This window comes from Pristis pectinata, chromosome 4 (assembly GCF_009764475.1).
Source record: "Pristis pectinata isolate sPriPec2 chromosome 4, sPriPec2.1.pri, whole genome shotgun sequence".
NCBI classification, from domain to species: Eukaryota; Metazoa; Chordata; class Chondrichthyes; order Rhinopristiformes; family Pristidae; genus Pristis; species Pristis pectinata.
In genome coordinates this window covers 5270269-5287622 of record NC_067408.1, presented here as the reverse complement: position 1 = coordinate 5287622, position 17354 = coordinate 5270269, and the positions used below count along the sequence as shown (strand labels likewise).

The window sequence follows — 17354 nt, the reverse complement described above, 5'->3', positions numbered from 1 at the left end:
GACATTGTGGGCCAAAGGGCCTGTTCCTGTGCTGCACTCTTCTATGTTCTACTTCCAAGTTGCCAACTGTTTGGGTTATGGGTGTTGTAACCTGGGAATGTATTTAAATGTGGAAGTATTTAAAGTGTTTCAATTTCGATACACTTTGTAGGATCAGGGGATTGAGACAACTGGCATGGAAGAGGAGTTGAGGCCAGCATAGATCAGCCATGATCAGACTGAATGGTGGGACAGTCTTAAGGGGCCAAATGGCCTACTCCTGCTCCTGTTTCCTTGTGTTCTTATGTAAGTTTCAGCAGTTAGCGTAACGCTATTACAGCGCCAGTGACCCGGCTTCAATTCCCGCCGCTGCCTGTAAGAAGCTTGTATATTCTTCCCATGTGTCTGCGTGGGTTTCCTCCGCATGCTCCGGTTTCCTCCCACATTCCAAAGATGAACAGGTTAGGAAGTTGTGGGCGTGCTACGTTGGCGCCGGAAGCGTGGCGACACTTCTGGGCTGCCCCCGGAACACTCTATGCAAAAGATGCATTTCACTGTGTGTTTCAATGTACATGTGACTAATAAAGATCTTATCTTATATGTCTCAGTTGTCAAAGCTAGCTTAGAAACGAGCATAAGAAAATAGGAGACACAAGAGAATGCTGATGCTGGAATCTGGAGCAACACACAATGTGCTGGAGGAACTCAGCAGGTCAAGCAGCATGTGGAGGGGTAAGGAATTGTCAATGTTTAGGGTTGAAACCCTGCATCAGGACTGAGAGTGGGGTGGGGGGGGACGGCCAGCTTAGAGAGGGGAAGGGGAGTGGCGGGAAAGGAGCCCGAGATGATTGGTGGACTGGGGAGGGAAGTAAGATGACAGGCAGGTAGCGCCAGGTAGGGGAGGGGGGTGGAGTTGGCAGGTGAATGAGAGATGGAGGCAGACAAAGAGAGAGGAAAATGAAAAAAATTCAGGTGGACCAAGGTGAGGGGGGGAAGTGGGAAGGTAGGAGACAGACATAAGAAAATAGGAGCAGGAGATTCCCAGACCATAAGTCAGTGGATAACGAGGACATAGAGTATAACAATGCTTCAAAAAATTAACTTTGTTGGCTGCATAGCATTTTTTAACTTCTTGAAATCACAAAGAGTTGGTTTAGAAATGCAAGAGCTCTCTCTCTATGCAAGACAAGTTTTACACTGTACCTAAGTACATGTGACAATGATAAACCAATTTACCAATTTTGTATTTTCTTGACACAATAAATATAACATTCTTTCTTCTTCAGCCGAGCCTTCCATAGGGAAGAGGTGGACTTGCTCCTGTGTTCTAAAGTGAGTGATAAGACTTATGCGAAATGTGATACAACAGAGCCACAGATGACAAAAGTATCAGACTTCACACCCAACTGGGCAGGCAGGGTAGTGTAGCGATTAGCGTAACGCTATTACAGCGTCAGCGACCCAGGTTCAATTCCGGCCACTGTCTGTAAGGAGTTTGTACATTCTCCCCGTGTCTGCATGGGTTTCCTCCAGGTGCTCCAGTTTCCTCCTGCATTCCAAAGACGTACTGGTTAGGAAGTTGTGGGCATGCTATGTTGGCGCCGGAAGCGTGGCAACACTTGCAGGCTGCCGCTGGAACACTCTACGCAAAAGATGCATTTCACTGTGTGTTTCAATGTACACGTGACTAATAAAGAATCTTATCTTTAACATGACCAGGCCAATACATTAATAACAGCTGCAAGTGGGAGAGATTTAGTCTGAATTGCTGCTCGTGTTTGCCCTCTAGTGACTCCTGTCAGAAGTTCCTGTCCACTGACGGATTAGCAGTGGTTCAATGCGCAGCACTGACACTTCTGAATCAGGAGCTTTCCCTGTCCAGAGACTTCAGTGCAAAACTCCACGTCTCTCCTGACGTGCTACTGAAAAAGTGCTGTACTATCCTTCAGATGGTTGGTTCAACTGAGGGTCTCTTAGATTACAGTAAAAAGTATCCAGGCCAATATCTATCCCTTAACACTCTTTTAAGGTATTATCTGCATTTTTATCTTAATAATTGCTGTTAGTGGGGACTTGCAAATTCCTACATTACAACTGAGACCACACGTGCAATGTAATTCAGTGATTGTAAAGCACCTTGGGACATCCTGAAATTGTTAAACACACCAGAGAAATTTGTGTTTTTATTTCCTTTGACATCAGGAAGGAAAAATCCAGATTCAAATAATTTCAATTCAAATAACCCACTGGTGCACACTGGATATCTGACAGGTGAAAAATTGGCTGCATAATTCTTATTTTTGAGTTTATAGAGGTTGGACAGGTTAGGACTTTTTTCCTTGGAGTGTAGGAGACAGAGGGGTCATCTTATAGAGGTGTATAAAATCATGAGGGTGTATGAAATTAAGACAGGGTGAATGCACACAGTCTTTTTTCCCAGGGTTGGGGAAATCAAGACCTAGAGAGCATAGCTTTAAGGTGAGAGGGGAGAGATTTAAACAGGAACTTGAGGGTCAACTTTTTTTACACAGAGGGTGGTGAGTACATGGAACGAGCTGCCAGAGGACGTGGTTGAGGCAGGTACAATAACAACTTTTAAAGGACAGTTGGACAAGTACATGGATTTGGAAAAGTTTAAAAGGAAATGGGAAAAACACGAGCAAATGGGACTGGCTTGGATGGGCATCTTGGATGGCATGGACCAGTTGGGCTGAATGGCCTGTTTCCGTGCTGAGTGATCCATGGTCGACGAATGATGCACTCCAGTGAAACAGCAGGTGGTGTTCAGGCTCTGTCCTAGTAAACAACCAGTCAGTACCTTCAGGAGAGAGCAGATTAGCAGAAGCTTGCCTGCATTGCTAAGATAAGCAATGCAGTCATTACCAGTGCAGTGTGCTAGCAACTCCCAACAGGGTCATCCAGCTGCCTATGCTTGGCATTTGGCAAATCAACACATGAATACGAATTTACTTTTAACAGTGCCACAACAGCAGGGTCTGAACCATTACTCATTCTCACATTGTCTAACACTCAGAGGCTTGAGCTAACGACACAAGACATCAAATTCAAACATCACAACCTGATTTAATCTGGGACATGCTGCAAACACATTCATAGACATCGAAATAAAGAGCACAAGCAGCCAGACAGCCCCTCGCTCTCCAAAAGACCTAAAAATTAGTTCAAATTACACCCTTCTCCTGCCCCACCCGCACCCCCGCAACCATGTGAACATTTCGTTCTGGAGTATTTATCCAAATCTCTTTTCTGGATCTGTTTCCACCGGAAGTGTATTTCAGGTTGCAACAAACACACTGCTGCATTAAAAAAGAAATTTTATCTCCCCCTTCTCATGGTCTTTGCTAATTATCGGTGAACGTCACTCAAATTGATTGATATTTTTGTGCACAAACAGGGGAATGGATTCTTCCTAATAACATCAGGAAGTTGAAGAACTTAACTCAAAGTCCTATGTAGTTCCGCATCCTGCAATGAAGTTAATTTTGTCTTTTTCCCAAAGGTGGAGAAGGTACTATTCTGGTCCATTTCACTGGCCGGGTTCATTTTGCTGGACTTCAACGGTGCATTGCCGGGGATGTAGACATTAAGCTTGTATCCGGTGGGCTGGTCGCAGTAGGGGTACTGAGGGCCATACCTCGGCAGCCATCCATCAGCTCCTGCCGATGAGATTATCCGCTTGTTTCCTGCATTTAAAGCAAAGAGAAACAGATTATTACATTCCCCTCCCACAGCGCAGTCAGAAGTGGTGAGGGAGGCTGAGAGGAAGGGATCTTGCCTGCCCTCTGCACATCTCAATGAAGCCCTTCTGAAGTGTAGTCACTGCTGGGCTGTAAAACATATGGCAGCTTAGTTACATAAAGACATCTCCCACAAATAGAAATGTGATAATGAGCAAACAAGAATGTGTAAAGTGTCCTCTTTAAATATCTTCTGAGTGCTAAACTGTGTACTTTGTCTTCTACTTCTTCTCAGGAAGTCCCTCAGGAGCAAGGTTGACTTATTCCACACTGGTCTGGCTGAATTTGGAAGTGCACTCTTCCAAAGTGGTGGCCAATGCTACAGGTGACTGGCGAGCTCGTGAGGTGCCTGTTCCTTCCGCCGCTCCTGATGCATGGCTATGGGATTCTCAATGCCATTCAAGACACTCCTTTTCTAATTTGAACGTCAGCCTTCCCAGAATCAGAATGAGGTTTATTACCACAGACATATCTGACGTGAAATTGTTGCTTTGCGGCCGCAGTATAGTGTAAAGACATAAAAATCTATAAATTTAAAAACTATAAATAAATAGTGCCAAAGTAAACAGAATAACAAGGTAGTGTTCATGGGTTTATGGATAGTTCAGAAGTCACTTCCATTCCACATCACACTCCCACACTGACATGTCTGTCCATGGCCTCCTCTATTGCCACGTTGAGACCTGGCGCAGGTTGGAGGAACAACACTTCATATTCCACCTGGGGAGTCTCCAACCTGATGGCCTCAACATTGATTTCTCTAACATCCGGTAACCCCGCCCCCCCCCCCCCACTCTTATTCCCTTATTCCTGTGGCTCCCTTGATGACCTGCCCATCTCCTCTCCTCCCCTCCCCCATCCTTTATTCCATGGTCCACTGCCCTCTCCTACCGATTCCTTCTTCTTCAGACTTTTGCCTCTTCTACCTGTCACCTCTCAGTTTATTACATCTTCCCCCCCTCCCCTCCCCACCTACCTTCTCCCCTCTCACCTGGACTCACCTGTCCCCCGCCTGCGTGTGCTCCTCCCCCTCCGCCCACTTTCTTATTCTGGCTCCTGCCCTCTTCCCTTCCAGTCCTGATGAAGGGTCTCGGCCCGAAACGTCGACTGTTTATTTCCCTCCATAGATGCTGCCTGACCTGTTGATTTCTTCCAGCACTTTTTGTGTATTGCTCCAGATTCCAGCGTCTGTAGAATTTCTTGTGTCTTCGTTCAGAAGTCTGATGGCGGAGGGGAAGAAGATGTTCCTGAATCGTTGAGTGTGGGTCTTCAGGCTCCTGTACCTCCTCCCCGATGGTGGTATCAAGAAGAGGGCATGTCCCAGGTGGTGAGGGTCCTTAGTGATGGGTCTTGAGGCACCGCCTCTTGAAGATGTCATCGATGGTGGGGAGGGTTGTGTCCCGGGAGACAGTGGGGAGGTTCCACTCCCTCAGGAAGCTTCGATCATGTCCTTGTTCTCTGTCTACCTGGTGACCTCCCCCAGGACGGAGCTCAGAACAGAGTGTCTGTTTCAGGAGCATGGTATCAGGCACACAAACAACATGAGCTGACTAATGTAGATGACTGGAGATAGATTCATAAAGTTATACGCAGAGAAACAGGCTCTTCAGCCCAACATCCATGCTGACCAAGTTGTCTACTTGAGCTAGTCCCATTTGCCTGCATTTGGCCCATATCCCTCCATACCTTTCCTATTCATGTACCTGTCTAAATGTCTTCTAAACATAATGTGTAGCCACCTCTCCAGCTTCTCTGGGTGAAAAAGTTGCCTTTTGAATCTTTCCCCTCTCTCCTTAAACCTGTTCCCTCTAGTTTTAGACTACCATACCCTGGGAAAAAGATTGTGACAGTCCACCTTATCTACAGCCCCCAGGATTTTCTAAACCTCTACAAGGTCATGTTTCCCTCAGCACAGATGCTGCCTGACCTGAGTATCCCCAGCAATTTCTGTTCTGTTGCTGAGCTCAGTATTCCCACATCCCAGCTCTCAGCTCGTCCTGGACTGTGAGGAACTTTCCAGGCCCCAAAAGGGCTTATTACTAACCTCAGCTTTTTAACACAACAGCAGAAAACCCCAAAAAGGCTAATTGCTAACCTCAGCTTTTTAACACAGCAGCATGACCTGCCCTAAGGTCAAGAAGTGGTTGCTCATTGAGCTAAAATCCCTTTTGCAAAAGCAGCAGAAATTGTCCAAGGCTCAAGGTGTTAGTTGTTTGCCCAGTTAAACTACGAACCAATATTCCCTGCTCAGCCTCTTAACATAAACAGAAGAGCAATGGGGTCCACATTTACTTAATTAACATTTGTCAACTGGCATGAAAATGTGGTTGAAAAAACATCACAGTCAATGATGTCAACTCAGTGAAAACACAGTATAAATGTTAGAAAGCAGTTAGGGTAGGGGGCAATGTCAGAGAGAAGGAGCGACAGAAAGAAGACCTAGAATTTGACTTGCTAGAGGTGTACAAGATGATAAGAGGCATAGATCGAATGGACAGTCAGAGACTTTTTCCCAGGGCGAAAATAGCTGACACAAAGGTGATAGGAGGAAGATATAAGAGGGATGTCAGGGGTAAGTTTTTTTACACAGAGGGTGGGGGTGCGTGGAACACACTGCCAGCAGAGGTTGTGGGGGCAGATACATTAGGGATATTTAAGAGACTCTTAGATAGACACATGAATGATAGAGAATTGGGGGGCTATGTGGGAGGGAAGAGTTAGATGGATCTTAGAGCAGGATAAAATGTTGGCACAACATTGTGGGCCGAAGGGCCTGTACTGTGCTGTAATGTTCCATGTTCTAAGTTCTAATTCATTCCTCAGCCTTTGTTTTTTTGCAAAGGACAACTTGCTCATCTGCAACTTGTTGGTCTGACTTTTTAGCTTGTAAGGATTGTAATTATGTTTGGAAATCCTTTGTAAGTTACAAGTCGTTGTTAAGAATTACTAATTAGAATTAAACATGTCTCACTTAAAATAAAATAAACTGTGTTTGAACTGTTTCGTTAGCTGGAAGTATCTTCTCCTTGAGGGGGGGGACCCACTGCCTCGAAATAGTGATTATGGACAGCTAGGCCTTTCCGTATAGACTAAAGTGGTGAAGTAAACTAGTCCTTGAAGTGTAGGTTAATACAGTAAAATCTCCCTGTAGTGAGAGTACTCGTAGATACTTATGCCAGAGAGAATTTAAAGTCTTGACAAGTTTAGAGTTCTCAGACGGTACACTGAATATCATCACAGGAGGTGACAGCTCACTAAATACGTGTCAAGGCACCTCATAAATGTGCCGAAGGTCTCTTCCTCCACCACCTCTCAAGCAGTGAGCTCCAGACCTCAACCGCTGAAGAGTCCCCTCAAGCCTCAGTGATGATTTCACTGTGTGCAGTTCCGACTGCCATACGACGAGAAGGATGTGGAGGCTTTGGAGAGGGTGCAGAAGAGATTCACCAGGATGTTGCCTGCATTAGCTTTCAGGAGAGGTTGGACAAACTTGGATTGTTTTTTCTGAGGAATCGGAGGATGAGAGGAGACCTGATAGAAGTTTATAAAGTTATAAGAGGCATAGATAAGGTAGACAGTCTTTTTTCCCCAAGGCAGGAATGTCAGGTAATAGAGGGTATAGGTTTAAGGAACACTTAAAGGAGAGTTGCAAGGCAAGCTTTTTACACAGAGAGTGGTAGGTGCCTAGAACAGGCTGCCAGGGGAGGAGGTGGAAGCAGGTACGATAGCAATGTTTAAGAGGCATTGAGACAGGCGCATGAACAGGCAGGGTATGGAGGGACATGGACCAAGTTCAGGCAGATGAGCTTCGTTTAAACTGGCATCATGGTTGGCACAGACACGATGGGCCAAAGGGCCTTTTCCTGTGACCTATTCTTCCATGTTCGATGTAAACCTTTTACCTATTGCCTTAAATCTGTAGCTCTGTTTAGCTAGCCGCCTGAAACGCTATTACAGCACCAGCGATCATGGTTCGATTCCCGTTGCTGTCTGTAAGTGTTCTCCCCGTGTGTCTGCGTGGGTTTCCTCCGGGTGCTCCGGTTTCCTCCCACATTCTAAAGACGTACGGGTAGGTTAATTTGGGGGGTTTAAAATGGGCGGCGTGGACTTGTTGGTCCGGAAGGGCCTGTTACCACGCTGTAAATAAAAATTTTAAAAATTTAAAATATGCAAAATTAACAAAGATGTGTGAATTGTAAAAATGTCTACACTGCTCTGAGGAGAGGTTAAGATTGGCCCAAAGTTCTTGGAGTTTAAAAAAAACAAGAGGTGATTCATTGAAATATCTCAGATTCTGAGAGAGTTTCACGGGACAGATGGTGAGAGGCTGTTTTTACAGGCTGGTGGGTTTAGCACTAGGGGATATTATCTGAGAATAAGATTGGCCATTTCAAATTAAGAGGAGGAGAAATTGAGGCCATCGTCACTGCCACTGAGGACATCTTCAAGACACGGTGCCTCAAGAAGACGGCATCCATCATTAAGGACCCTCACCACCTGGGACATGCCTTCTTCACGTTACTGCCATCGGGGAGGAGGTACAGGAGCTTGAAGACCCACACTCAACGATTCAGGAACAGCTTCTTCCCCTCCGCCATCAGATTTCTGAACGGTCCATGAACCCATGAACACTACTTCATTATTCCCCTTTTGCACTGTTTATTTAGTGTTGTTATTTATAGTAACCTTTATGACTTTATGTCTTGCACTGTACTGCCAGCGCAAAACAACAAATTTCATGACATATGAGTCAGTGACAATAAACCTGATTCTGAAATTCCTGTATAAACTTTTGGAATTCTCTCTCTCAGAGTGTTGTGGATGGGACTCATAGAATCAGAGCATTTTGTGGACACTTGCTAGATTCCACTGGAGCCAAAAGATATTGGGGTCAGGTGGGAAAATGGAGACTAGGGTCAGGTATGAACTTATTGAATAGCAAGGCAGGGTCAAGAGCTAAATTGTCTATTCCTGCTCTAACTGTCCATGTTATGTTCTTATTGTCATAGTCATAGAGTTATACAGCACAGAAGCAGGCCCTTCAGCCCAACTGGTCCATGGCAACCAAGATGCTCATCTAAGCTAGTCCCATTTGCCCGCGTTTGGCCCATATCCCTCTAAATTCCTATCCGTGCACCTGTCCGTGCCTTTTAAATGCTATTAATGTACCTGCCTCAACCACTTCCTCTGGCAGCTCATTCCACATACATACCACCCTTTGTGTAAAAAAGTTGCCCCTCATGTTCCACTTAAATCTCTCCCCCCTCACCTTAAACCTATGCCCTCTCGTTCTTGATTCCCCAACCCAGGGGAAAGGACTGTGTGCACTCACCCTATCTATACCCCTCATGATTTTATACACCTCTATAAGATCACCCCTCATTCTCCTACATTCCAATGAATAAAGTCCTAGCCTACCCTAACCTACCTATTAATGTTGCAGCTCTATAGAGCTCTAGTTAGACCACACTTGGAGTATTGTGTTCAGTTCTAGTCACCTCATTATAGGAAGGATGTGGAAGCTTTAGAGAGGGTGCAGAGGAGATTTACCAGGACGCTGCCTGGATTGGAGAGCATGTCTTATGAGGATAGGTTGAGTGAGCTAGGGCTTTTCTCTTTGGAGAGAAGGAGGATGAGAGGTGATTTGATAGAGGTGCACAAGATGATAAGAGGCATAGATCGAGTGTATAGTCAGAGACTTTTTCCAAGGGCAATAATGGCTAACATGAGGGGGCATAATTTTAAGGTGATTGGAGGAAGGTATAAGGGGGATGTCAGAGGTAAGTTTTTTACACAGACAGTGGTGGAACGCACTGCCGTCAGAGGTGGTGGAGGCAGATACATTGGGGACATTTAAGACAGACAAATGAATGATAGAAAAATGAGGACCATGTGGTAGGGAAGGGTTAGATAGATCTTAGGATCTTAGAGTAGGATAAAATGTCGGCACAACATCATGGGCCAAAGGGCCTGTACTGTGCTGTAATGTTCTATGTCTTCTATACCCAACCTCTCCCTATAACTCAGGCCCTCGAGTCCCAGCAACATCCTTGTAAATCTCCTGTGAACTCTTTCCAACTTAATGGCATCTTTCCCATAGCAGGATTGAAGATGACTTGCTCCTGCTTCAGGTCCATGGGCTCTGAGGTGGTTCAAGGGTCCAATGTGAAACATGCAGACTCTGCCACAGGTAGGGCTTGACAGGGCAGGTGGGTGGGTTGGCTTGAATAGCTCTGTGTTTCCGCTGTTAGCACTCTGACTCCTCGTGTTCCCAATGTGGCTCGAAGTGCTCAGTGCCTTCCTTGATGCTTCTCCAGTAGTTTGAGTGGTCACGGGTCAAGGTTCTTCAGTGAGGACATTATCTTTTTCAGGAAACCTTTCAAGACAGATCGCTCCATGTGCCTCTTTTTTTCTCTCTTTCTCTGCCTCCATCTATCGTCCACCTGCCACTGCCTCCCAACTCCATCCCCTCCCCTACCTGACTCAACCTGCCTGTCATCTTTCACCCCTCCTCAGTCCACCAATCACCTCGGGCTACTGTCTCATCACTCTGCCTTCTCCTCTTTATACCGGCCCTCTCCCCCCTCAGTCCTGACGCAGAAACGTCGACAGTTCTTCTCCCCCACAGATGCTGCTCAACCCGCGGAGTTCCTCCAGCAGATAGTTTGTTGCTCCAGATTCCAGCATCCGAAGTCTCTTGTGTTTCAAGAGAGATTTCTGGATGTTAAAGGAACTGAGAGATATTGAAATAGCACCGGAAGGTAACACTGAGATAGAAGATCAGCCATGATCTTAGTTAATCGCCTGGGATCCAGGGAGAGCTGGCTAATCGGATACGCAATTGGTAGAAAGCAGAGGGATGGTAGAAGGTTGTTTCTTGGACTGGAGGCCCGTGACTACTGGTGTTCTCCAGGGGTCGGTGCTGGGCCCACTGTTGTTTGTCATCTATATCAGCAATTTGGATAAGAATGTACAGGGCATAGTCAGTAAGTTTGCAGATGACACTAAAATAGGTGGTATAGTGGACAATGAAAAAGGTTATCAAAAATTACAGGGGGAGTTTTGATCAGCTGTGTAAGTGGGCTGAGGAATGGCAAATGGAGTTTAAATCAGATAAGTGCGAGGTATTGAATTTTGGAAAGTCAAATCCAGGTAGGACTTTCACATTGAATGTCAGGGCCCTGGGGAGTGTTGTAGAACAGAGGGACCTTGGAGTACAAGTACATGGTTCACTGAAAGTGGAGTCACAGGTAGACAGGGTGGCGAAGAAGGCTTTTGGCACACAGGCGTTCATAAGTCAGGGCATTGAGTATAAAAGTTGGGAGGCCATGGTGCGGTTGTACAGGATGCTGGTGAGGCCGCACTTGGAGTATTGTGTTCAGTTTTGGTCGCCTTGCTATAGGAAAGATGTAATTAAACTGGAAAGAGTACAGAAAAGATTTACAAGGATGTCGCCAGGACTTGAGGGACTGAGTTCTGAGAGAGGTTGGACAGGCTGGGACTTTATTCCTTGGAGAGTAGGAGACTGAGAGATGATCTTATAGAGGTGTATAAAATCGTGAGGGGCACAGATAGAGTGAATGCACTCAGTCTTTTTCCCAGAGTTGGGGAATCAAGAACTAGAGGGCATAGGTTTAAGGTGAGAGGGGAGAGAATTAACAGAAACTTGAGGGGCAACTTTACAGGAAGGGTGGTTTGTGGAATGAGCTGCCAGAGGAAGTGGTTGAGACAGGTACAATAACAACATTTAAAAGACAGTTGGACAGATATGTGAATAGGAAAGGTTTAGAAGGTTATGGACCAAATGCAGGCAAATGGGACCAGCTTCAATAGTGCAACTTGGTCGGCATGGACCAGTTGGGCCAAAGGGCCTGTTTCCGTGCTGTATGACTCTTTAATGGCAGAGCAAGTTACTCCTGTTTCTAACATTCTTACACCACATGGGGTATCGGTTTCTTAAGATGTAGTCACATGAAGTCGCCACTTGGTGCCACTGTTGGCTGCTTAACTCATTCGCAGGTATCTGATTAAATTCCCCGATTCTGCTAGAATTTCAGGCAGCTCTCCCGCAAGATTTATTCACCTGTTATTGGGAAGAGTTTTGCAATATTATGCATAAGTTTTGGAATATAACCATGCACCAGTGATAGTTTCCTAGTTCGGGGTGATGGGTGTAGGTTTAGGGAAGTTACGAAATGAAGGAGTGGTATGAAGAGGGAAATTCGGGGTCCGGGCAGCAGATGTTATCATGGCTCCTTCCGTCCAATGACTCCATAAAAGTGAAGTAAAAATTCCATCTTGAACCATCTTTGATAGAATTGGTAGGATAATTCTGGGAAACTTTGGTAAAGTGATCCCAGAAGTTCGATGTAGGTCCAACTTGTAGTTGGAGTCATAGAGAGATGCAGCACAGAAGTGGACCAATCAGTAGACTGAGTCTGCACCCACCATCAGGGACGCATCTTAACACTAATCCTACCCTAGTCTATTTTGTTCTCCCCACATTCGCATCAACTCCCACAAAATTCTACCATTCACTAAGAGGAATTGGGACGGCAATTTGAATGTGCAGCAACATAAGAAGCTTCAGGGAGTAGTGGACTCTGCCCAATACATCATGGGCACATCCCTCCCCACCATCGGGAGTATCTACAGGAGGCGCTGCCTCAAGAAGGCAACATCCATCATCAAAGATTCCCACCATCCAGGCCGTGCCATCTTCTCACAGCTCCCATCGGGCAGGGGGTACAGAAGCCTGAAGTCCCACACCACCAGGTTCAGGAACAGCTACTTCCCTTCAACCATTCAGTTCTTGAACCAACCGGCACAACCCTGATCACTACCTCAGTATAGCAATACCATGACCACTTTGATAACATCATTGCACCACAATCGTTGTTTTTTTAGATTCTAATTGTGTTCTTTCTTGTAAAAATTGTGTATAATTTGTTTAATTTATGTTTTTGCTTGTGAATGCTGCTTTTCTGATGCTCTGTGCCTGTGATGCTGCTGCAAGTAAGTTTTTCATTGCAGCTGTGCACACATGGACTTGTGCAGATGACAATAAACTTGTCTTTGACTTTGACCTTACAGCGGCTAACTGCCCTCCCAACCCGCACATCTTTGGGATGTGGGAGGAAACCGGAGCATCCGGGGGAAACCCACCCGGTCACAGGGAGAACATGCAAACTCCGTACAGAAGTGCTACATCCCCAGTGTCTCTTTGGCTCATGAATGCTCAAAGGAACATTCGGGATCACAAGATCACAAGATAAGGGAGCAGAAGCAGGCCATTCGGCCCATCGAGTCTGCTCCAAGGAAAAGGGAAAAAGAAATGGGGTGGGAAAAAAAGAGAGAGAAAAAAAAAACTATTCTAATCCCATTTGCCAGCCTTATCCCCATATCCCTTGATACCCTGACTATTTAGATATCTGTCTATCTCCTCCTTGAACACCCCCACTGATCTGGCCTCCACTGCTGTGCGTGGCAAGGAGTTCCACAATTTCACCACCCTCTGGGTAAAGAAACTTCTCCTCATCTCTGTCTTGAAACTGTACCCTCTAATTCTAAGATTGTGCCCTCTGGTCCTGGACACGCCCACCAAGGGAAACAGCCTAGCCACATCTACTCTATCCTTACCTGTCAACATTTAAATGTCGCTACGAGGTCCCCTCTCATCTTCTGTACTCCAGCGAGTACAGTCCAAGAGCCGACAAACGCTCATCGTACTTAAGCCCTTTCATTCCTGGAATCATTCTCGTAAATCTCCTCTGAACCCTCTCCAACGTCAGCACATCCTTCCTAAGATGCGGGGCCCAAAACTGCGCACAGTATTCCAAATGAGGCCTCACTAGCGCCCCGTAGAGCCTCATCAACACTTCCTTACTTTTATACACTATACCTCAAGTCCAGGCACAGGTTGGATGCAGAAGCCCTGCTTAAGTGGAGGAAGGAACAGCCCACCTCACAAAATACCCAAAACAAGAGCAGAAGCAAAGTCACCCTCGATCCCAAGCAATGCTAAAGAACTAGAGTAGATTAACATAAGAAACTTGGAAGCAGGTCAGGCAGCTTCTGTGGATAGGGTAATATTTTCAACCTGAAATGTCAACTCTACTGTCTCTACATATTTCAAAGTTTCCCCTTATAGGTCAACCTTATAGAAATGTTTAAAATTATGAGAGGCATAGATAAGGTGGACGGTAACAGTCTTTTCCCCAGGGTAGGGGAGTCCAAAACTAGGGGGAATAGGTTTATGGTGAGAGGGGAAAGATTTAAAAGGGACCTGAGGGGCAATGTTTTCTATGCAGAGGGTGGTGAGTATATGGAACGAGCTGCCAGAGGAAGTGGGTGAGGCAGGTACAACAGTATCATTTAAGAAGCACTTGGATAGGTACACGGAGAGGCAGGGCTTGGAGGGATATGAGTCGAACACAGGAAGTTGGGACTAGCTGGGTGGGCACCGTGGTCGGCATGGACTCGTTGGGCCAAAGGGCCTGTATCCATGCTGTATTGCTCTATGACTCTATATAGTTCCTTTGATTTTCATTTACATATTAATTCCTTAAGTTTGATCTACATTATTGACGTACATTATCTATCAGTGCTCCCACGTTACTGTTGCCTGAGCCTCGAATTTCCACCACCATCCCGACTACTTATCTCTCCTCCTTTCTGCTTACTTATAGAACATATAGAAGATAATAGCACAGTACAGGCCCTCCGGCCCACAATGTTGCGCCGACATTTTATCCTGCTCTAAGATCTATCTAACCCTTCCCTCCCACATAGCCCTCCATTTCTCTATTATTCATGTGCCTATCTAAGAGTCTCTTAAATGTCCCTAATGTATCTAATGTATAACCTGACATTTTTGTTGCCACCCCTCAACTACATCCTTTTGGAATATTTTATCCATTAGCGGTTACATTCGGGAGCAATATGTTCAGGATTGGTAAGGGGATTAAGGGTTACAGGGAGAAGGCAGGAGAATGGGGTTGAAAAGAAAACAACCATGACTGAATGGCGGAAGAGACTCGATGGGCCGAATGGCCTAATTCTGCTCCTATACTTTATGGTCTAATGCCAGCAGACTCAGACATACAAGGCAAGTTGCATTTATAGAGCAACTCGAAGATAACAAAAACATCATAGTGCAGAGCTGGGCTGAGAAGTGGCAGATGGAGTTCAACCTGAATACGTGTGAAGTGAAACACTTCGGGAGATCAAATTTAAAGGCAGAATACAAGGTTAGGGGCAGGACTCTCAGCAGTGTGGAGGAACAAAGGGATCTTGGGGTCCATGTCCATAGATCTCTCAAGGTTGCCACGTAGGTCAATAGGGTTGTTAAGAAGGCGTATGGAGTGTTGGCCTTCATTAGTCGGGGTATTGAGTTCAAGAGCCGCAAGGTGATGTTGCAGCTCTATAGAACTCTGGTCAGACCACACTTGGAGGATTGTGTTCAGTTCTGGTCGCCTCATTATAGGAAGGATGTAAAAGCTTTACAGAGGGTGCAGAGGAGATTTACCAGGATGTTGCCTGGATTGGAGAGCATGTCTTATGAGGATAAGTTGAGCGAGCTAGGGCTTTTCTCTTTGGGGAGAAGGAGGATGAGAGGTGACTTGATAGAGGTGTACAAGATGATAAGAGGCATAGATCGAGTGGACAGTCAGAGACTTTTTCCCACGGCGAAAATGGCTAACACACAGGGACATAATTTTAAGGTGATTGGAGGAAAGTATAAGGGGGATGTCAGGGGTAAGTTTTTTACATAGAGAGTGGTGGGTGTGTGGGACGCACTGCCAGCAGAGGTTGTGGGGGCAGATACACTGGGGACATTTAAGAGACTCTTAGATTGACACATAAATGATTGAAAAATAGGGGGCTATGTGGGAGGGAAGGGTTAGATAGATCTTAGAGCAGGATAAAATGTCGGCACAACATTGTGGGCTGAAGGTCCTGTACTGTGCTGTAATATTCTATGTTCTATGGTTACAGAAGCAATTACAAAGCCATGCACTGAGCCACAGAGAGTCATTGAATCATACAACACAGAAATGAGTCCTTCACCACTCCACATCCATGCCAGCCATTTTGCTTGACTACACTAATCCCATTTGCCTACATTAGGACTGTATCCTCCTATACTTTCCCTATTTAAGTGCCTGTCGAAATGCCTTTTAAACGTAGTAATGTTATCTGAATCCGCCACCTCCTCTGACAGCACATTCCCGATATCAACCACTCTTGTGTAAAGAAACCTTTCCCTCAAATCCTCTTTAAAACTAATTCATCTCACCTTAAGCCTATGTCCTCTGGTTTTAGATATCCTTACCATGGGAAAAAGATCCTGACTCTCTACCCGATCTCTGTCTCCCATATGCACCTCCATCAGGTCACCCCTCAGCCTCCTTCGTTCCAGGGAAAACAAGCCCAGCCTGTCCAATCTCTCCCCATAACAAAAATCCTCCAATCCAGGCAACATCCAGGTGAATCTCCCTCTCCAGCACAATTACAATGAAAAGGGGAGGTTTAAATGAGGATAAAAGAGGAGTGGAGGAGATGGAGGGGTGGGAGAGGGTGAATTCGGTAGCTGAAGGCAGGGTCACTGGTGATGGATGATCAAGCTTGTTTGGAGGCAGGATAGTAGACCAGGGCTGGAGCACAGCTGTCCTGTGGTGCTCAGGGTGATACATAAAAGGATGTAAATGTTTGAATTTTTCCACTACTGAACCTGGAACAGCGAGCTCAGGGGTCCTGAGTGAACAGGAGTTACTCTGACTTAGACATACACAACAAAACCATGAGGGGTGTAAATGAGGTGAATGCACTGTCTTTTTCCCAGCGTTGGGGAATCAAGAACTGGAGGATTAAGGTGAGAGGGGAAAGATTTAATAGGAACCTGAGGGGCAATTTTTTTCACCCAGAAGGTAGTCTGTATATGGAATGAGCTGCCAGAGGAAGTGGTTGAGGTAGAGGCATTGATAACATTTAAAAGGTACTTGGAAACACCGTTTTAGTCCATTTGAAAGTTTTGCCTTACCATTGGCTTTGAATTCTCAGGGTTAAGTTATGCGATCAAATAACTCAAATGACTCAGCTGCATGGAATACATGACATAAACTGGTTTTCAACAAGTTTCTATGTAGATTTATTGTAGAAAGTGGCAATGGAATGAATTGAAGCTTTCTCCATCAGAGAAATGGATAGGAAAGGTTTAGAGGGACATGGGCCAAACACAGGCAAATGGGACTAGATTAGATGAGAATCTTGGTCAGCATGGACCAGTTGGTTCGAAGGGTCTGTTTCCTTGCTGTATGAATCTATAACTATGCTGTATGACTCTAACAGGGAGCTATGCCATGGGTGAAGTTGTGTTGTGATTGGAAAACAACTCCAACAGCAAACAAGATACAAACAGTCCCCAGGTTACGACAGGGTTCTGTTCCTGGGAACTGTCTCCAATCCGAACTGTTCGTAAGTCCGAGACGTGACAGGAGAGCGAGCAGCCGCGGTAGAGCGATCTCACTGACTCAATGAGTGAGCGAGCGAGTGAGTGAGTCTGCTCAGAGCTCCCAGCTCTGCTCGGCTCCACCCAGCTTGGGGTGGGGTGGTGAT

General features: G+C 45.7%; 1 protein-coding gene across 1 annotated transcript in view; it reads right to left on the bottom strand.

Moving 5' to 3' along the window:
- Positions 1 to 3077: 3077 nt before the first annotated feature.
- Positions 3078 to 17354, bottom strand: part of LOC127569137 (protocadherin-10-like) — a 34139-nt gene continuing 19862 nt past the window's right edge. The window contains exon 4 of the mRNA XM_052013513.1: positions 3078 to 3683. Within this exon, the coding sequence (XP_051869473.1) occupies positions 3436 to 3683 (248 nt within the window). The 3' untranslated portion in view covers positions 3078 to 3435. The remainder of the gene's footprint in view (positions 3684 to 17354) is intronic.